At 38.9% G+C, this 21,017-nt stretch overlaps 2 protein-coding genes, 1 long non-coding RNA gene and 1 other non-coding gene across 6 annotated transcripts; 1 reads left to right on the top strand and 3 right to left on the bottom strand.

The window, feature by feature from the left end:
* Positions 1-367: 367 nt before the first annotated feature.
* TRNAL-CAA (transfer RNA leucine (anticodon CAA)) lies at positions 368-451 on the top strand. The gene has a single exon. It is a non-coding gene; the product is annotated as a tRNA-Leu (tRNA).
* A 496-nt stretch (positions 452-947) lies between these two features.
* On the bottom strand, positions 948-7,253 carry LOC141644307 (uncharacterized). 2 transcript variants are annotated; one of them, XM_074453802.1, is made up of 16 exons: positions 6,959-7,253; positions 6,606-6,854; positions 5,877-5,927; positions 5,160-5,593; positions 4,851-4,929; positions 4,443-4,766; positions 4,270-4,361; positions 4,109-4,181; positions 3,835-4,020; positions 2,852-3,261; positions 2,683-2,761; positions 2,291-2,602; positions 2,097-2,197; positions 1,933-2,002; positions 1,484-1,741; positions 948-1,123 (listed from the first exon to the last, which is right to left on the bottom strand). In XM_074453802.1, the coding sequence occupies exons 3-15, from the start codon at positions 5,886-5,888 to the stop codon at positions 1,496-1,498; spliced, it is 2,418 nt and encodes an 805-aa protein (XP_074309903.1). In that variant the 5' UTR covers positions 5,889-5,927; positions 6,606-6,854; positions 6,959-7,253; the 3' UTR covers positions 948-1,123; positions 1,484-1,495. The 2 variants fall into 2 exon arrangements, with proteins under 2 accessions (XP_074309903.1, XP_074309902.1); XM_074453801.1 differs by having other exon boundaries at positions 6,606-7,253.
* A 1,660-nt stretch (positions 7,254-8,913) lies between these two features.
* On the bottom strand, positions 8,914-9,787 carry LOC141644313 (uncharacterized). 2 transcript variants are annotated; one of them, XR_012543995.1, is made up of 4 exons: positions 9,683-9,787; positions 9,522-9,592; positions 9,359-9,428; positions 8,914-9,167 (listed from the first exon to the last, which is right to left on the bottom strand). It is a non-coding gene; the product is annotated as an uncharacterized LOC141644313 (long non-coding RNA). The 2 variants fall into 2 exon arrangements; XR_012543994.1 differs by lacking the exon at positions 8,914-9,167 and having other exon boundaries at positions 9,174-9,428.
* A 391-nt stretch (positions 9,788-10,178) lies between these two features.
* On the bottom strand, positions 10,179-12,179 carry LOC141644311 (uncharacterized). Its single transcript, XM_074453808.1, has 6 exons — positions 11,726-12,179; positions 11,518-11,635; positions 11,113-11,433; positions 10,932-11,023; positions 10,776-10,844; positions 10,179-10,687 (listed from the first exon to the last, which is right to left on the bottom strand). Exons 1-5 carry the CDS (start codon positions 12,010-12,012, stop codon positions 10,778-10,780), a joined length of 885 nt encoding a protein of 294 aa, XP_074309909.1. The 5' UTR covers positions 12,013-12,179; the 3' UTR covers positions 10,179-10,687; positions 10,776-10,777.
* Between the last annotated feature and the right edge of the window lie 8,838 nt (positions 12,180-21,017).

The following is a 21,017-nucleotide window of genomic DNA, read 5'->3' as shown; positions in this document are numbered from 1 at the left end:
TGCGCATAACAACTGTGATTTCTACTATTTTTATTGTGTTTACTTAGTAATTCTCTTGTAAAATGATCTTTCCGTATTTTTTTGGCTAAGTAGTTATCACTTTAAAAAAAACGCTCATTGTAAAAAGTGGTCACTACTTATTCAAAAAATGGTAATGTTTTTCTTGTCGGATATAATTTGCGATGTTTCCTCGGAGCTTGGAAGAGGAAGCGGTTGATTAGCCTATCAAGGGGGAACTAGGCCCAGAGCACAATATGTTGCCTTACGTCATTGGGCCAACCCACTTTATAATGAATGATTGACCCTATGCTATTGGGCCTACAATAGACAGGATTATTTATATTTTAAAGTCTGCTTGCACAACAGTGTCAGGATGGCCGAGTGGTCTAAGGCGCCAGACTCAAGTTCTGGTCTTCGTGAGAGGGCGTGGGTTCAAATCCCACTTCTGACATTTTTTATTTTTATTTTTTTACTGATTTTTGGTCTCCTACTCCAGTATCTTTCTGATTTACACGAGTATAATGTTTGGATTGACTCGAGCTTGGTTTATTTCTGGGCCTACTGAAATAATAAAGACCAATAATAATTTTTTCCGATATTAAAACGCCTTATCCATAATTTAAGAACAACAATTCATGACATCGAGTACCAAAATCAAAATTAACTGAGATTGTGACAAACATAGATTTTTAAGTAGATCCATACTCGTACCAAACTTCTTTTTAAGTAGATCCATACGAGTCCAAAACTGTTTCAGAAATCATAAAAGGAATGGTTTATGTAGAAGGAATTTAACAAGACTACGGAACGAGACAGAACGAGGCAGAGGAAGTTCAAGGAATGGGGCACGGTTTTATCCGAGTATAGACCAACCCCTCAGTCTTATGTTATGTTTGCAGATGGAGAATGATAAAAATGACAACCGTATCACCAAACTGAACTAGCAATTAGTCCTCAACCAAAGATCGAACATTAAACATTATTATCGAGTACAATACGAACAAAAGCAACCTTTAATAATATTACAGCAAAAAACATCGAACTTGATAACTACTCCATTACTACAGAAAACCAATTCACCTGTATCTACTTGCTTACTGTTGCTATTCAGCTCGATCATCACCTGATAATTTGAGAAACAAACGATTAACAATGAAAAATAAAACTAATGTTTAAGTAATTAATTGCAGCTCGAGCATTCTAATAAGCATTTATCAAGCTCCAAGCGCACTGCAGAAACACCGTATTCATCAAAAAATAGTCATACAGGCGTACAGCATAATCCCATCAAATTCAAGGCAAATTGATGCCAAAATGTTACAGAGCTTTTATCGCATCAACATGTCAGCCTTACCTCGCTCTAGCATTAACTGACTCAAACTTAGACTGAATGCAACTTTTCACTATTTTGAACAGGCAATTTAAATTGGATCCATAAACATACAATTTACATTACGTAAAAGCGACAAACAAAGACAAATACCTCAGTAATTAATTATAAGCGCCTAAACATCTTTTTTATTGTTCCTGAAAAAGGAGCAGCCTTCTTCAGGAGATGGTGTAGCGGCGTCACATTTTCTGGCATTAGAGATGGAGGTCCCAGTGTCAATGGCGACACTGAGACATTATTCACATATGGTCGAGCCTCAGGTAGAAATGGATAAGTAAGACGAGACGTGCAGGCAGACTCGTCATCTAAACGCCTGAATGCTGCTTTTGTTATCCAACTCGGCAACATGTCCTTGAACAAATACAAGAATAACTTAAATAAGAAATCCATTTTTACCTTTTTATTAGAAGCATAAGAAGGGCATCAGAGAAATACAAAAGAAATTAAAGACACGCGAAAAACAACCCATGAACACGAACATACTGCAGGAATATTTTGCTTAGAAATGCAAATTATGTTGCATACAAATTAGAATTCCTTACTGGCGTATCAGTTCTCCCTTCACATTTTTTAATAGTCGTCAAAATATCATTAGCCGGCATACCTAGTGACCTGCAAAATCGCAAGTAACAAACTTTTAATCTTGATCCCGATTCTTCCAACAGAAAAAAAAAAAAAAAAAAGATGAATCTTTAGAGAATCGAACCAGGAATGAGAAACTGAGTACTTATCAAAATACTTTGGCTTCACATCAAACCCAGCATCCGCAATAAGGGACCCAGCCACTAGCTCTGAACAATCGTGTATCTGGAGCAAAGGAACACGTCGAATGTCAGTACAAGATTAACACCATTCAACTAACGACAATGAAAAAGAAAGCGGGGGATACAATGTACATACACAAGTTGGCGTGAAATCAAGCCGTAGAAGTGTTGTAAGCTTATCACCAATCTTGTCAAATATCTCGAGTAATTCTAGTGTCGTCTCCATCTCAACCAGCTTATTTTGGTAGACAAAATCATGTATCTCGGAGATGCTTTGAAATTCTCCTTCAGCTTTCGAGGTTGATGGAGACAATATCTTAGATTTGGCTACCAATAGCAAAGCAGCTACCTCAGCCGTTTTCCCTTCGTTTAAGTAGTTAAAGAACTCACGCTTGACTTCTGTCGTGTTTAGGGCAATTAATCTCAGAGTCTCCAACAACCGTAGCACCTACCATAAGATCAGAAAATATGATCAAAATTGACAACATCAACAATAAAACAGTTTCTTGAGCTAGATGAGCAACATACATGATTGTTAAAAAGTAGAACAACAATCTTAACGGCGGAAAGTTCTTCCTCAGGATTGACAAACATCAAGAGACTAAAGCTGCGAAAACAAAGAATATATTAATTATAGAATTAAAATGTTAATGTAGACCTAAAGTAAAGTAATACGAGGGAGAAGAAATATTAGTACCGCAGCCCTGATATAAGAGAATGTAGTGGGAGCGCGTTTTTTCTAACATCAGCTGAAAATCCCCTTTGAAGCAGTAAAGCGGTAATCTTAAAGGCACAACTTTCAACGGCACAATGCAAAGTACCATTATCGACTTGCGACAGCCAAGCAGTGACGCGAGGTATTTCAGTTATTTTAGTTTGTCCATCAAGAACAGCAGCAGCACATTTGCTAGAATCCCAATAAAAAATTAAACTACGTATCTCATTTAACTCTTGATAGAGAAGATGAGATGGTAAGTTGTTAATTAATTCAACAAAACCCGGTACATCTTCGAGTATTATGGGTTTTTCGATTTGTCTTCTAAATTTATCGTCAGAATCGATACCCGAAATATTACCTTTCCGATATGTTTCATCAATAAATAGTGGCTGTCCAGAAAGTTCAAGAACAATAAATATGTGAAAATATGTACGCTTGTCGTATTCATTAACAAATACTCCAGCCGTCCCACTCATTTATTTACCTTTGATTGAATTACCTCGCAATAAATATAAAAGGTAAATAAATGACTGAGACGGAATTGAAAAAGTCACAGCCAAAAAGGGTGATACAAGGGGACTGGGAGAATCATCATAGTACTTTCAAAGTTTCAATCCTAGTGAAGATATGTACGATTATCATACTCCCTCCGTCCGGCTAACTGTTGTGCTTTGATTTTGACACAAAGACCAAGGAAAGAGGAAGAGGCCAATTACTAAATGACAAGTGGACTAATTGAGTGTGAATGATCAAATTGCTTTTCAAATTCATTTTTAAAATAGAAAGGACAACAAATGACTGAGACACCCAAAATGGAATAGGACAACAAATGACCGGGACAGAGGGAGTAATATATTAACAAATACTCCATTTGTTCCCTTTACAGGGGTAACAAATGATTAAGACGGAAAGAGGAGTGAAAATAGGTACGATAGATAAAAAGATAGATTTTGATTACATACCGTATCATCCATCTTCTTCAGGAGATGGTGTAGCGGCGTCATATATTCAAGCATTGGAAATGCAGACCCCGGTGTCATATATGGTCGAGCCTCCGCTAGAAATGGGTAAGTAAGATGAGAAGTGCTGCCAGACTTGTCATCTAAACGCCTCAATGCTGCTTCTTTTATCCAATTCGGCAACATGTCCTTGAACAAATAAATGAATAACTTAAATAACAATCCATTTTTATTACTCGTACTCAAAACGCTTAGAAATGCAATTTATGTTCCTTACAGTTACTCGGGTACGAGTATTGTATATGTAGTCTTCATGAGTCAACTTCACAATATTAGGCTCATCTGCTGTCCTGCAAAAACCGCGAGTAATAAACATTTTTAATCTTGATCCCGAAACTTACAACAGCAGAAAAAGCGTAATCTTTTAAAGTATCGTACCAGCTATAATAGACGTCAAGATACTTAGCCTTCACATCAAACCCTGCATCCTCAATAAGGGACCCAGCCAGTAGCGCTGAACAATCGCGTTGCTAGGACAGATGAACACGACTATGAGATCACAACACATTCAGGCTAATGACAATGAAAAACAAAGGAAGGAGGATACATACACAAGTTGGCGTGAAATCAAGCCGTAGAAGTGTTGCAAGTTTGTCACCAATCTTGTTAAATATCTCGAGTAATACTAAGGTCTCTTTCATCTCAACCAACTTATTGTTTTTTGTATTTAAGACAAAATCAAGCATCTCGGACATGCTTCTGAATTCTCCTTCTCCTTTAGCGGTTATTGATGGAGAGAATATCTGAGACTTGGCTACCAATAGCAAAGCACCAACCTCAATCGTTTTTCCTTCCTTTAAGTAGTTAAAGAACTCGCGTTTGACTTCTGTCGTATTTTGGGCAATTAATCTCAGAGTCTCCAACGACCATCGCATCTACCACAAAACCAGAAAATATGATCAAAATTGACAACATCAAATCATCAACATTAAAACAGTTTCTTGAGATGAGCAACATACATGTTGTTCACAAAGTTGAATAACAATCGTTATAGCGGAAAGTTCTTCCTTAGGATTGACAGACCTCAATAGATCAAAGCTGCGAAAACAAAGAATTAATTAAAAAAGCCGCTAAGAAGATTGGCGGCTTTGTAGATAGTCCGGGAAAAAATAAAAAGTGATGACGTGGACACTATAAACCTAAATAGTTTCACTTGAACGCTAATTACCTAATTAATTTGCTAATTACCGCTAATTAACCAAAAAATTCACTAAAATGTAAATATAGACCTAAAGTAAAGTAATACGAGGGAGAATAAAAATTAGTACCGCAGCCGTGACATAACAGCATGTAGTGGGAGCACGTTTTTTAATTTCCCAGAAGCAAGATGATCACAGTCAGCTCTAGTATCAGCTGAAAATCCCCTTTGAAGCAGTAAAGCGGTTATCTTAAAGGCCGTTGTTCCAGCAGCATAATGCATAGGACCATTGTCGATTTTCGACAGCCAAGCAGTAGCACGATGTATCTCAGTTATTTTAGTTTGTCCGTCAAGAACAGCAGCAGCACATTTGCCAGAATTCCACAGAAAAATTAAACTATGTATCCAATCTAACTTTTGTTCGAGGAGTTGAGATGGCAAGTTATTAATTAATTCAACAAAACCCGGTACATCATCGCGTCTTAGGGTGCCTTCGATTTGTTCTATACATGGTGAATCAGAATCGACATACGCCCATCGAAATGATTCATCAACAAATAGTGGCTGTCCAGAAAGATTAAGAGCAATTAATATGTGAGTGCGTGAAATAATCCTGGTAATAAATATAAAAGTAAACAAATGATTGAGACTGAAACGGAAAAAGTAGTGGAAGAAGCCACAGCACACAGCCCAGAAGGATGATACAAGGGACTAGGGAGAATCATCATAGTACTTTTAATCCTAATGAAAATATGTACTATTCAATAATAGAAAGGTAAACAAATGACTATCAATTTATCATATTCATTAATGAAGAAACAGAGAAGTGCAATTTATGGATTAGTACCGTATTATCCATGTTAATGAAGCACGGCAAACAGGGTTTTTTAATTAATTCCTGCAATCAAACTTGCTACATAAAAACAGCGGTATTTAAATGTATACGGAGAGAATAAATAATTTTTTTGCGTAACCCTTTGTGTATATACGGAGTATTATTGGTTCGAATACGAGGTTCAAAGTAGTGATCGGATACGTAATCGCTTTTACCGTTCCGGTGACATCCCTAGGTAACTAATGGGTTGAGACTTGGCCAAGAGGTACAATCCCAAGATTTACTCCGTACAATATTTGGGTTATTTCCTATGCTTATTTTATGGAATTTTTTTTCCAAAATAGGGTCGAATCTCAATTAATTACCTAGAATGGGTCAACGTCATACCCGAAGCTAGGTTCGTATTAAGTGGCCGTCTCGGTCAGCGACCAAGCTCAAAGTCGCCATCCCCCTTGGCGTTTTGGTCTGATGGTCCTTCTTCTTCCAAACTTCCTTATTTGTGCAAATATGACTTCGACACAAGTCGCCACCCGCCATGGCGACTTGACCCCTCACACTAGCTTCGTCGACCCATTTTCGACAATTAATTTGAGACTCGACCCATTTTGATAATTAATTGGGGTAAAGGAAAATCGCCTATTTTGGAAAATCGCCTATTTTGATAATTAATTGGGGAATAATCTAACCCATTGAGTAAAATCCAAACTTTGACATAAGTATTGAACTGATCCCATATTTTACCTGATATTACCGGTTATCCAACGGGTGACTAGTCCATCTCCTCCCTTGTTCTTCCTCCTCATGTGCATCTGCTTGGGCCAATCCTTTCTTTCTATAAGTCAGATTCTTCTGTTGACTTTTCCAACCTCAAATTAAAAAAAGAGTGAACAGTAACAAGAAACCAGGAACAAGTTGAGGCATTTGTTGGTGAGTGAGCTGCAATTTCTTTTGGCTCGTTTCGAGCTCAAACCCGCATTTGCCAACTCCCTCCTGCGTTTGGTACTAATCATTAAAACACAACCACACCAACATCACCAACAAGCTGCGTAAGTTAATCATTCTTAATTAATCATTAGCAGCGCCGGCGACATTACCGGCTAAAATATAAGATGAAAACCCCGGTAGCCACACACTGGTGATATGCGGCGGCGATTTCGAGGAGTTTCTAATGGTGCTGACGGAGTTTGATTGCAGATTTGCGGGAAAATGGAGCCGCCTGGACTTCTAATCCGGCAGACGGGTATGGTGGTTGATGGTAGTGGGTGGGAGCTTAGTGATTGATTCATCGTCCACCGCCTTTTTTTGATTAAAGGGGTAAATTGAATTGAATTGTGTTTTTACACCAAACAAAAAAGACAAAGCGGGTTGAGTAAATTAGTCATTATGCTACAGGAAACCAATTGTTTTGGTTGACTGTCCAAAAATTCAATACTCCCGCCGTTCAACTCTACTTCGCAAGTATGCTTTTTGCACGGATATTAAGGGACGGATTAAAAAAATTATAAAAAGTACATAGGGAAAGAGAATGGTAGGGTTAAAAATATTAAAAAAATATAAATGTGGGATTTTATGATGGATTAGTGTGGGGTATGGATGGAATTTTTTGTAAATATGAAGTGTGAATAAGGATAACATGGTCATTTTCTTGGCCTAAAAGGAAAACATGTAAAGTGGAGTTGAATGGATGAAAAAGGAATACATGTAAAGTGGAGTTGAATGGAGGGAGTATAAGTTAAAAGAAAATGATGTTAAAGTTTGGGTTTTACTCAGTTAAACTTAAATATTAGGTTGGATTAATACGAGAAGCAAAGTCTTAGGTTAGATTATTCTCATAAAATAATCATATTTCTTTTTTCGGTTAAAATGTGCGTATTATGTCACGGGTGAGAATCGAACCTCAACTTTATGGGTGGGATAAGAGTAAAACCCCTGAAGTCCAATGACAATCCTAAGTAACTACAATTAGTGTTGCTGAAGACGGGTCGGAGCAAGTGACGGGTAATGCCACTCACAAAACGAATAGGGGACAAGGTGGGGGCACCTCCATGTGCTTCCCTCTCTCCTCTATTTGAGTCATTTGTGAAATAAAATGGTATCCGTCACTGCAAAGTGACGGATATGTGCCGTCACAAATGAGATTTTGTGAAGTAACTAATGGTTGTTATTGGATCCGGAAGTAAAGATAAAAATCCCTAATGGATATGAATTGTATGCCTGTGTCAGATGATTTCTCACCCCGATGCCCTTTACGATTTCTCTAAATTAAATTTTTTTAAACGTTTCTCCCTTCAACTACTCTTCAATAGGAACATCGGGCCTAATAATCAATAGGTATTAGTCTAATAAGAAAGTTTTAGAAAAAGAAAATTCGAAAATTACTTAACCGTAAATAAAAGCGTGTGATAAATAAAAAGGAAAATCAGAAATTTACTCTCAATTGGGTCCTCCCTTTCTCTAACTAAGCAATATGCAAGTAGTTCCACCATACCATGTCGAATATAATCACTTTACTTCATTAAGATTAAACAGGTTTCGAAATATCACAAATTCTTGTTAAAGACGAGTGTATTCGCTTAGCCCCTGTGTTTACACATGGAGAATGATAAAAATGAACCATAGCACCAAACTGAACTCGCAATAAGGCCTCAACCAAAGAATATTGAACTTTCAATGTTATTATCTAGTATTCGAGTACAATATGGATACAAGCAACCTTTAATAATATCACAGCAAAAAAAGGTCGAAATTATTGATAACTAATTACTACAGAAAACCGATTCTTTCTTTGAGTGTTCAGGAAGCATTATTTTTGGTGATAGAGTGCAATCCTGGAATACCGTATTCATCAAAAAATTGACGTAAAATATAATTCCATCATCTCAGTGAATTCAGGGAAAATCGATGCAAAACGTTACAGAGCTTTTCTCGCATCAGCGTGTCAGCCTTACCTAAGTCATTAAGCTACAACACCAGGTATTATATGATGCTCGTAAGCATAAAAGAAAGCTCCAATGTAACGTAAAAACGACAAACAAAGCCAAATACCTGAGTAATTAATTATAAGCGCCTAAACATCTTTTTTATTGTTCCTGAAAAAGGAGCAGCCTTCTTCAGGAGATGGTGTAGCGGCGTCACATTTTCTGGCATTGGAGATGCAGGTCCCGGTGTCAATGGCGACACTGAGACATTATTCACATATGGTTGAGCCTCAGGTAGAAATGGATAAGTAAGACGAGACGTGCAGGCAGACTTGTCATCTAAACGCTTAAATGCTGCTTTTGTTATCCAACTCGGCAACATGTCCTTGAACAAATACAAGAATAACTTAAATAAGAAATCCATTTTTACCTTTTTATTAGAAGCATAAGAAGGGCATCAGAGAAATACAAAAGAAATTAAAGACACGCGAAAAACAACCCATGAACACGAACATACTGCAGGAATATTTTGCTTAGAAATGCAAATTATGTTGCATACAAATTAGAATTCCTTACTGGCGTATCAGTTCTCCCTTCACATTTTTTAATAGTCGTCAAAATATCATTAGCCGGCATACCTAGTGACCTGCAAAATCGCAAGTAACAAACTTTTAATCTTGATCCCGATTCTTCCAACAGAAAAAAAAAAAAAAAAAGATGAATCTTTAGAGAATCGAACCAGGAATGAGAAACTGAGTACTTATCAAAATACTTTGGCTTCACATCAAACCCAGCATCAAGAGATTAGAGCTGCGAAAACCAAGAATATATTAATTATAGAATTAAAATGTTAATGTAGACCTAAAGTAAAGTAATAAGAGGGAGAAGAAATATTAGTACCGCAGCCCTGACATAAGAGAATGTAGTGGGAGCGCGTTTTTTCTAACATCAGCTGAAAATCCCCTTTGAAGCAGTAAAGCGGTAATCTTAAAGGCACGACTTTCAACGGCACGATGCAAAGTACCATTATCGACTTGTGACAGCCAAGCAGTGACGCGAGGTATTTCAGTTATTTTAGTTTGTCCATCAAGAACAGCAGCAGCACATTTGCTAGAATCCCAATAAAAAATTAAACTACGTATCTCATTTAACTCTTGATAGAGAAGATGAGATGGTAAGTTGTTAATTAATTCAACAAAACCCGGTACATCTTCGAGTATTATGGGTTTTTCGATTCGTCTTCTAAATTCATCATTAGAATCGATACCCGAAATATTACCTTTCCGATATGTTTCATCAATAAATAGTGGCTGTCCAGAAAGTTCAAGAGCAATAAATATGTGAAAATATGTACGATTGTCGTATTCATTAACAAATACTCTAGCCGTCACACTCATTTATTTACCTTTGATTGAATTACCTCGCAATATATATAAAAGGTAAACAAATGACTGAGACGGAATGAGTCACAGCCCAAAAGGGTGATACATGGGGACGGGGAGAATCATCATAGTACTTTCAATCCTAGTGAAGATATATACGATTATCATATTTATTAATAAATACTCACTTTGTCCCCTTTGAAGCGGAAACAAATGATTAAGACGGAAAAAGGAGAGAAAAAAGTATGATTATCATATTCCTTACAGTTCAAAAAAAACAAATAATTGACATTTATAGAGTAGATAGATTATGATTAGATACCGTATTATCCATCTTAATGAAGCGCTGCAAGTGATATTCTAGCATTGGAAATGCAGAGCCCGGTGTTGATGGTGACACTGACACAATATTCATATATGGCCGAGCCTCAGCTAGAAAAGGATAAGTAAGACGAGATGTGCTGCCAGATTTGTCATCTAAACGCCTCAATGCTGCTTCTTTTATCCAATTCGGCAACATGTTCTTGAACAAATACATGAATAACTTAAATAACAATCCATTTTTATTACTCCTACTCAAAATGCTTAGAAATGCAATTTATGTTCCTTACAGTTACTCGGGTGTGTGATATATGTAGTCTTCATGAGTCAACTTCACAATATTAGGCTCATCTTCTGTCCTGCAAAAACCGCGAGTAATACACACTTATAATCTTGATCCCGAAACTTCCAACAGCAAAAAAAGCGTAATCTTTAAAGTATTGTACCAGCAATAATAGAGGTCAAGATCCTTAGCCTTCACATCAAACCCTGCATCCTCAATAAGGGACCCAGCCAGTAGCGCTGAACAATCGCGTTCCTAGGACAGACGAACACGACTATGAGATCACAACACATTCAGGCTAATTAATGACAATGAAAAACAAAGGAAGGATCGAGGATACATACACAAGTTGGCGTGAAATCAAGCCGTAGAAGTATTGCTAGTTTGTCACCAATCTTGTCAAATATCTCGAGTAACACTAGCATGTCCTCCATCTCAACCAACTTATTGTTTTTTTTAGTGGCGACAAAATCATGTATCTCGAAGATGCTTCTGAATTCGCCTTCTTCTTTAGCGGTTGATGGAGATAATATCTGAGACTTGGCTACCAATAGCAAAGCACCAACCTCAATCGTTTTTCCTTCCTTTAAGTAGTTAAAGAACTCGCGTTTGACTTCTGTCGTATTTTGGGCAATTAATCTCAGAGTCTCCAACGACCATCGCATCTACCACAAAACCAGAAAATATGATCAAAATTGACAACATCAAATCATCAACATTAAAACAGTTTCTTGAGATGAGCAACAGACATGTGGTTCACAAAGTTGAACTACAATCTTTACGGCAGGAAGTTCTTCCTCAGGATCGACAGACCTCAATAGATCAAAGCAAACTTCCCCAGGATCGACAGACCTCAATAGATCAAAGCTGCGAAAACCAAGAATTAACTAATTATAGAACTAAAATGTAAACGTAGACCTAAAGTAATACAGTACGAGGGAGAATAAATATTAGTACCGCAGCAGTGACATAACAGCATGTAGTGGGAGCACGTTTTTTAACTTCCCAGAAGCAAGATGATCACAGTCAGCTCTAACATCAGCTGAGAATCCCCTTTGAAGCAGTAAAGCGGTTATCTTAAAGGCCATTGTTCCAGCGGCATAATGCAGAGGACCATTGTCGATTTTCGACAGCCAAGAAGTAGCACGAGGTATCTCAGTTATTTTAGTTTGACCGTCAAGAACAGCAGTAGCACATTTGCCAGAATTCCATTGAAATATTAAACGACATATCCAATCTAACATTTGTTCGAGGAGTTGAGATGGTAAGTTATTAATTAATTCAACAAAACCCGGTGCATCATCGATTATTATGGTTCTTTGGATTTGTTTTATACATTGTGAATCAGAATCGACAACCGGAGCATTTGGCCACCGAAATGATTCATCAACAAATAGTGGCTGTCCAGAAAGATTAAGAACAATTAATATGTGAGTGCGTAAAATAATCCTCTTAATAAATACTCCCTCCATCCCGGTCATTTGTTGTCCTTTGGTAAATTACTCATCAATTTCATTCTTAAAATAGAAAGGACAACAAATGACTGAGACACCACAAAATGGAAAAGGACAACAAATGACCGGGACAGAGGGAGTATAAAAGTAAACAAATGATTGAGACTGAAACGGAAAAAGTAGTGGAAGAAGCCACAGCACACAGCACACAGCCCAGAAGGATGATACAAGGGAACAGGGAGAATCATCATAGTACTTTAAATCCTAATGAAAATATGTATTATTCAATAATAGAAAGGGTAAACAAATTACTGAGACAGAAAGAGTACTGAAAGTAAGTAGATTATCAATTTATCACATTCATTAATGAAGAAACAGAGAAGTGCAAGTGCAATTTATGGATTAGTACCGTATTATCCATGTTAATGAAGCACGGCAAACAGGGTTTTTTTAATTAAATCCTGCAATCAAACTTGCTACATCAAAACAGCGTAACCCTTTGTGTATATACGGAGTATTATTTGTTCGAATACGAGGTTCGAAGCACGGCAAACAGGGTTTTTTTAATTGTTTAGGTTGACTTTCCAAAAATTCAATATAAGTTAAAAGAAAATGATGTTAAAGTTTGGGTTTTCCTCATCCTGACACGCTATGGGCCTATGGCCATTAACAAACCACCAGGCCGGTTCAAAGCCACGCCTTCCTCATCCTGACACGCTATGGCCCGCCCACCTTTGGCCCAAGGTGTGCGCTTGGGCCTCCTCCACAGCAGCCCGGCTCACCCAACCCAACAAATTGTCCAAGTCTACTTAAATGTGAGATTACAATACTCCCTCTAATTCTTTAGAAATGTTTATTTACTTTTTTTGCAAGGATTAATGTCGTGAGTCTCGTGACTCGTGGGTGGAGTATTGGGTCTCACCAATAAAGTAAGGTGATTACTAATAAAAGCATAGTAAAGATGGAACACAAATTCTTATTTGACGTCACTATTTGTCTTAAGTTTTAACGAGTCAAATAAATCCATGTGGTATAGATATGACAAAAGTAAAATGCATTAAAAAATGTAAAAGATTTATATAATCATGTGGGGTGATATTTAACCCTTCTTAAACTTAAGCCGAATAGTCCGTCTTAAGTAAGACTAACTCAAGATGGAAATGAGCAACTCTAATGAATAGGCCTAAATATGTACCAAAAAAATGAATAGGCCTAAATAATACAACGAACATGGGTAGTTTAGACAAAAATCAGAATACTTAGAGAATCACAAATAATTTATCTTTATTTAACCATATGGATTTATTTAATCTGTCACAAACTTGAAACGGATACACTCTGTCACAAATAAAAATTTGTGGTACAAGATACTCCCGTATTTTATCACCCTGGGGTCCTAGACAAGTTTTCATTCTGTGGCTTCTTCATTTTAACCATCAGAAGAAACAACAACTGGACTTTCAACCTCTTACAAGAAAGCCCAATTAACCAAACCAATACCTCATTGCGAACCAACCCAATACCCCAAAAATTAAACACAATAAAATCACGTAATAGGCACTTAAAAAAGATGACTACTTTAACAAACAGTAACTCTCTTATATAGTCGTCCTATACTATAGAACTAGCCCAAAAGAAAAAAAGCCCCAAAAATAATATTTAATTTAATTTATATTTTAATTTTAGTTTAATAACATGACATTATTTGATAAAAACTAACATATTTATGTAGTTGCTCTTTCATGTACAAGTTTTACTCTTTTATCAAGAGTCTCTCTCTTTTCTTATTCCTCTCAAAAGTTTATCAAATTCTTTGCTAATTCAACAATTATGCATCCGAATTCAATATTGGTTAAGTAATAACTCCCTTTTTAATCTCTGTAAGCATCAATTTATTGTACCAATTTAAAAATTAGGGTTCCAAAATTATTTTAGGGATACTTTACACAAATTAGGTTTTCAAAATATTAAATTTAATCAATGATATACTCCGGATCATTTTATTTGTGGTCAAAAGACGCCAAATTTGTATGCAAAACTTGTATGGAAATCATTTGTGGCTCATGGAATAATGCCTTACTATCAAGTAATCGCATTCATATTGATTAGTTTGTTTAGGTTCATTTCTTGTTTTGCATAATTCACACAGTATCGTTCTTCTAGCTAATATAATACTCCGTAATGATTTACAAATGATTGATTTTCAAATTGCTTGCATAATTCATACAGTATTATCAAGTGATTTACATATCAATTTGGCAGATGAAAGCGGTGTTGTGATAGGTAGGTGTGTGGTGGTACAGGTGGTGAAAGTGATGCCTCAGTTGATCCGTACAGCAGTAGCCAGTAGGCCAATAGTGAGGACGATTGGGAAGGGAAGAGGGGACTGGTCTAGGTGGCGGGTGGGGGATGAGTGGTAGTCGGGTTGCGGGCCTTGTGGTGGTTGAGGGCGTAGAGGGAAAAGTTGAAAAGGAGAATTGAGATGACTTGAAATTCGTGAAAAAGAAATGTTGAAATGGAAGGGGTAAAGTGGGAAATTATGTACATAATTGAGTAATTCATGTACATGAAAGAGCACCACCCTTTAAATAAACAAGTTATTAATATTAAATTTTAGTTTATCAAAATAAAATATTTTTTTTACAATTCTATTAACTAATTTTTTGGGGCTTTTGGTTATTTGATTAAGAAAGTGAGTTATAAGTTAATTGTTTGGGCTTTTGAGTTATGGGCTGGTTTTATGGTATAAGACAGTCTTATATAACAATTTGTGTGTAACAAATTTACAACCAACAATTTCCTTATAAAATCGGATATACACAAATGTTTTTTTTTTTGTGAAGATATACACAAATTTAGTGAGAGACATAATAGGGGAAAAAATAAATCCTGTGGGTCCATCATCCCATCATGTTTTTTTTTTTGGGTACGCAAAATTTTCATGTCAATACTCAGGCCGACTAGGATACATTAAATTAGTACCATGTGAGAGGTATCTCAATAACATTATTGAGAGATCGTCTCTTGTGATAAAATTAAGTGATACTCTAGTCTGCTATTTATTTAATGTGTTCCCTAAAACACAATGAAAGTATGAAACCTCATATTATGAGGAGGTATGTACAATGGTGAGGTTCCCCATTTGATGAAGAAGATAGAGCATTTGGAGAGTTAAGTGCTCCACCTTTATGAATGCTCTAAAGATGCTAAAAAGAAACACATATTATTGCTTGTGACGGAGGTATGTCCGTCACAAACAAGACGGACTGGAAAAGAAAAACGCATGTCCACTTGTATAAACCTTACCAAAAATAAAAATAAATAGTAATGGACTAACACACTTCAAAACAAAAATAAGTACTCCCTCCTATTCAGGCAGTAACTGGATTATACATCTGATGGTATAATTTTTTAGCATTAAGATAAAGTTTTTGAGTTTTAATTTAAATTTTTTGAGTTTTATTATAAAGTTTTTGAGTTTATTTACTTAAACTTTAATCTCAAAAAATTACATGTAACTCAAAAAAATTACATATAAGCTCAAAAAAATTTGATTTTTGACATCATAAAACTAAAATGTAATTTATAAACTTTATAGTACTCGAAAAAAATACGCAAAAACTCAAAAAGTCATTAAATGTGATGTAGTACATCTGATATACAATCCTTTTTCTCCTATTCAGGCTATACTTCCCCTTTCATTATAATACTCATCACATATATTAGAGAAAATGAACCATAGACTGAATAGGATTGAGTAAAACATTAATTAGAACGGAGTAAGTATATACTATTATACTCCCTTTATTCTGATCAATTGGTTATCTATCACATTTTACGTGTCTCTCTCATTCAATTACTCAATTTTTTACTTTTCTATTTTAATAAGATATTTGATGAATAACTTGATCATTCACACTTAATTTAGTCTATTTATCATCAAATAGTTACTACTTCACTTCTTTTTTCTTAGTATTAGTTTAAAAATTAAGAGAAAATGAATAATCGACACAAAGAAAATATTAATGTAGCAATATCATCAACCACTCGTATGAATTATTTTAATTTTATAAGACACTCGATCTCTGTCGACTCGAGCTTGAGCTCGCAGTTGCGCACATAACTTTCTTAATTCTAATTCGAGATTAATAGGAATATTTATAATAGTTGGGCCTCAACCATCACCTTAAGGTTTTGGTTGAGATGGTTCATCTATCATGGTATCGAGCCCAGGTGTGGCCAAGAAGGTCACGGCTTAAATCCCAGCAATCTCAAAACTCCTCAAAAACTTAAAGTGGAAACCCAAAGACACTGTGATGGGGGGCGTGCAGATAACAACTAACCACTCTTCAAGCCCAACGGGCATTTGAGTGAGAAAGCGTAATAGAAATATTTATAATAGTTGGGCCTCAACCATCTTTGGTTGAGATTGTTCATCTATAGAGATATATATTAGTCCCATAAACATTTTCAATACTAATCCAAATCGATAATTTTGGTTTTAATGAACAGCCCAAATTGTGTGGAGCAGATGTATTTGGACTTGGATGTACCAACTACCAAACTAACAATTTTATACTTTTACGTGAGAAAAGTTGTGTAGGTGGACCGTGGACGTCCCTTTCAATTCGCACTATAAGCCTAGTATGGATTGCATGCTTCTTTTCTAAAAAATTGTCGGTTGTCTTACTAATTTTCGTCGTTTTAAAATTAATAAATAAGTTTATTAAAAAACCGTCCTACATTAAACCGGCTTATATTCATCAAAAGTAAAATAAAATAATAAGTACTTCTATTATGTAAAAAAATCTCACACAAATCTTTATATAAAACCGTCTCACTTAAGAATTACGAGTATTATTTATGTTATATTTTCATGCTTTCCAAGTTGTATTATACTTTTTTTTTTTTTGGTGCAAACCAAGTTGTATTATACTAGTTGATGGGCGTATTCTCGCACCGCTTTCACTGCTCAACATATCGAAGCGTATTGGCAAAGATATCCACAAAGAAGTCAACGACTTAGACAACTTTTAGCCGACTGACCCTCTACTGTCACTGGTCTCGGATGGCAACTCACAAATGGGCACATATCCGCGTACTCATATCCAAGAACCCTCGGTCGGCCTGTCATAGGTCCATCGGCCGAGGGTAGAACGGTCTTTTCACCTGCTAGCCACTTGGCCACTTGGCCACTACGTGACAAAAGGTGAAAGACTATAAATACTCCTCAACCTTCATTGAGGAAAGGATCCACATTTTAACCTAAGAAACACTATTCATCTGGTATTATCTTCCTTATCTCTCTACAATATACATTTAGCCAAGTAACAACTTATCCCATAAGTTTACTGACTTGAGCGTCGGAGTGAGTTCGCTCGGCCCCAAGCCGAGCCCTCAGTTTGTTCATCGTTTCAGGAGACCGAAAAGAGGATTCAAGCAAAGACGTCATTCTACGAGCTACGAGTGGTAACAAATATCTGCTCTGGAATTACACCCGGAACAATTGGCGCCGTCTGTGGGGAATCGCTACTAGAAGCTAGTCATATTCATTCCCAAACAAAAAAAAAACAAAAACCCACCCAAAAAGCTAAGAGGATGTCGAAACAACAAGACGCAGTCGTGACCGACGAAACTGCTCTCTACCAAGATGATACCTTCAACAACTGAGGTCGTGCGGCCCTCCACCGGCGAGTAATCCAACCGGAGTTCGGGATGCCAATAATACCGAGACACGCCGCCCAACCAGGTCACCATCATGGGACATGTGGTTGACGTAGCAAAACCGAAAATGCTCCTGGACCTAATTGGTAATACGCCCGCTCACACCGTCACGCCGACAAAAGCGGCGGAAACCGTCCCAGAGACCAGGGCCGAAATGTGACTCAGAAATTTGAACGAGCACTAGGAGAAGCGACCCGGTCAAATCGCCGGGGAGCCCAAAGTGGGCGTGGTAGACCTAAGTCCTTCCCGCACTTATGGGAGGATAGCGTCCCCGCCGCATGAACGAGGCTTACCCCAAAGGAGCCGAGAGGAGTCCGACTCGGCGAGTTGGAGAAGAAGCCCGAGTCGAAGAAGGAGTCCTTCCCGCTACGAGGGGAGGAGCCGGACTAGGAACGCGAGGAGCCGATCGCCGCGTGTCGTTCGACACGTGGTCGACACCCCCTCGGACCCTACGTCCCTAGAAGTCCAGTGCCAACTAAGCTCAAGTTGCCACCCATATCATACAAAGGAGATAGTGATCCGGTACCACGCCGAGGCTTTCGAGTCTTACATGTCGGTATGGGAGGAGCCCGATGAGGTCTGGTGCCGAGTTTTCCCAACAACTTTGCATGGGATGGCTCAAAGTTGGTACAAGGGGCTTCCCGACGGCTCGGTATACTATTACGCCGACCTAAGGGACGCCTTTTTAGCCCAGTACTTTTGCAACAAGAGAAGGGCCGTGGAGACGTCAGACCTCCTAACTATCAAACAGGAGGGGGGCGAGTCTCTACGAAGCTATGTGAAGAGATTCGACGGAAAGGTCCAGCAGATTCGAGAAATTAATCCCGAACTGGCGGCCTTCGCGCTGATGAAGGGCCTCCCAAGGGGAGACTTAAAAAACGAGCTCATTAAGTGCGGAGGCCTGGGTTTGGATGCCGCCAGGAAGATGGCCGACCAAGCCATCAAGGTAGAGGACTATCACAAGACCTGGGTAGGCCCCAGCGAGGCCGAGCACTCAGAAAAGAAGAGCCGCCGGGAGGACAACCCGGATGAAAGACGCCGTGACAATAATAGGTCACGGTCTGACAAGTCTGCCAGAAAATAGGACTCGGCGGATGCCGGGGGGAGCTCAGGACCGTACTACCGAAAACGGTACGATGATCACACCCCCCTAGTCGTATCGGCCGCCGAGGTCTTTGCTTTGAGCAAAAACGAGGGTCAGAAGTGGGAAAGGCCCCCTAGGCCGAGGAGTGACGGTGACACGAGCCAGTACTGTGAGTACCACGGCCACACCGGCCACTTAACCAACGACTGCCGCCATCTGAAAAATGCTATTGAACAACTAATCCGGAAGGGGAGCCTCGGCAAATATGTTGCCGGTGGCCATAAACCAGATGCCGGCGGGACGAATAGCAAGTCCGTCTTTGAACGGACAGGAGTAATCCATGTTGTCATCAGGGGCAACGAGAACGGTGGGTCCGCTCATGGGCACAAACAAAGACTGAATGAGCCATATCAGGCCATCAACTTTGTGCCCAACACAAACACCCCCGCTTTCAACATCCCCGATATGACCATTGGGAAGGAGGACTACGAGGGAGTCATCGCTCTTCACAAATGACCCACTTACAAATCCACCGGACATAGCCAACCACTTGGTGAAGAGGTGCCCGATTGACACAGCGCCTACACAAACATTATGTACAGAGAATGCTTTCTCGGCCTCGGTCGAGGGTTGAAGACTTAAGCCCCGCACCAACCCGTTATACTGACTTTTTCTGGGGCCGGCCGTACCCCCAGGGTCGATCCGATTGCCGGTGAGGTTCGGCGAGGGAGGTGCAGTCAAGAATGTTATGTCTGAATTCGTAGTCATCGACGGCACGTCTGCCTACAACGTCCTCATAGGCCGGGTCATTTTGAGCGAAATCGACGCCGTAATATCCATCCGGGCCCAGACATTGATATACGTCTCGGACTGGGGAGAAGCACATAAGCTCGTCTCAAAGAACGAGAAGGATCCCGGCGTATGGGAGATACACACTAGCGGCCCTTCCAAGACGGATAGCTCGAAAGCCAGCATCGTTATTATTAGCCCGAACGGAGACGTGTTTGAGCACGCCTTGAAGCTTACCTCCTTGGCCTCAATCAACGAATCCAAGTACGAGGCAGTCATAACCGGAGTCGAGCTAGCTAAAACCGCCGGGGCGGAGCATGTCGTGGTGAAAACGGATTCACTCTTGGTGACCAACCAGATCAAAGGAGAGCGCGAGGCTCGGGACTATAGGACGACAAGGTATCTAGAGAGGGTGAGAGTCGGCGCTTCAAAATTAAAATCCTTCCAGATACAGCACACTCCCAGGTCCAAGAACGACCGAACCATCAGCATGGTTGAAGGAGCAGAGACCGAGGAGGTGGAGATTGATCCAGGCCGCACCGTAACCGTCGGTGTCAACCTGGAACCAAAATTCAGGGCCGACCTCCTAGACCTGCTGAGGGAAAATAAAGACGTCTTCGCCTACTCAGCGGCCGAGATGCCGGGTGTGAGCCGGGAGGTAATTACTCACAAGCTAAACGTACTTCCCACCGCTCGCCCCGTCAAGCAAAGGATGAGGAACTCCTCAGTCGAGAAAGATGAGGCCATTAAAGCCGAGGTAGATAAACTACTTACGGCGGGTTTTATTATGCCTTGCACTTATCCTGAGTGGCTAGCCAATGTTGTGATGGTGAGGAAATCATCGGGAGCATGGAGAATGTGTGTAGATTTTACCAATCTTAATAAAGCATGCCCCAAAAATTGTTATCCTTTGCCTCGAATAGATAGCTTAATCGACGCCACGACAGGCTACACCATGCTGAGCCTGCTAGACGCCTTCTCGGGGTATCACCAGGTATTCATGGCTGAGGAGGACATGCCTAAATGCGCATTCATCACCGCTAACGGCACATACATGTACAAAATGATGCCGTTTGGTTTGAAAAACGCCGGCGCAACGTATACAAGACTGGTGGACAAAGTGTTCCAAAATCAAAAAGGGCGAAACATTGAGGCTTACGTCGACGATGCTATTGTGAAAAGCAAGTCTGACAGCGAG

Source organism: Silene latifolia, chromosome 2, assembly GCF_048544455.1.
Source record: "Silene latifolia isolate original U9 population chromosome 2, ASM4854445v1, whole genome shotgun sequence".
Lineage (NCBI taxonomy): Eukaryota > Viridiplantae > Streptophyta > Magnoliopsida > Caryophyllales > Caryophyllaceae > Silene > Silene latifolia.
Note: the sequence above shows the minus strand (reverse complement) of the source record. Positions and strands in the feature narration are given on the sequence as shown.

Coding starts and splice junctions, on each gene's coding strand:
- LOC141644311 (XM_074453808.1), bottom strand. CDS start 12,012: ATGTTAGATTGGATATGTCGTTTAATATTTCAATGGAATTCTGGCAAA. Junction 11,636..11,725: donor GCTGTTATGTCACTGCTGCG/GTACTAATATTT, acceptor TGGTTTTCGCAG/CTTTGATCTATTGAGGTCTG. Junction 11,434..11,517: donor TTCAACTTTGTGAACCACAT/GTCTGTTGCTCA, acceptor GTTTTGTGGTAG/ATGCGATGGTCGTTGGAGAC.
- LOC141644307 (XM_074453801.1), bottom strand. Junction 4,182..4,269: donor CTTGACGTCTATTATAGCTG/GTACGATACTTT, acceptor CGGTTTTTGCAG/GACAGCAGATGAGCCTAATA. Junction 3,262..3,834: donor TGAAGAAGATGGATGATACG/GTATGTAATCAA, acceptor CTTTCTGGACAG/CCACTATTTATTGATGAAAC.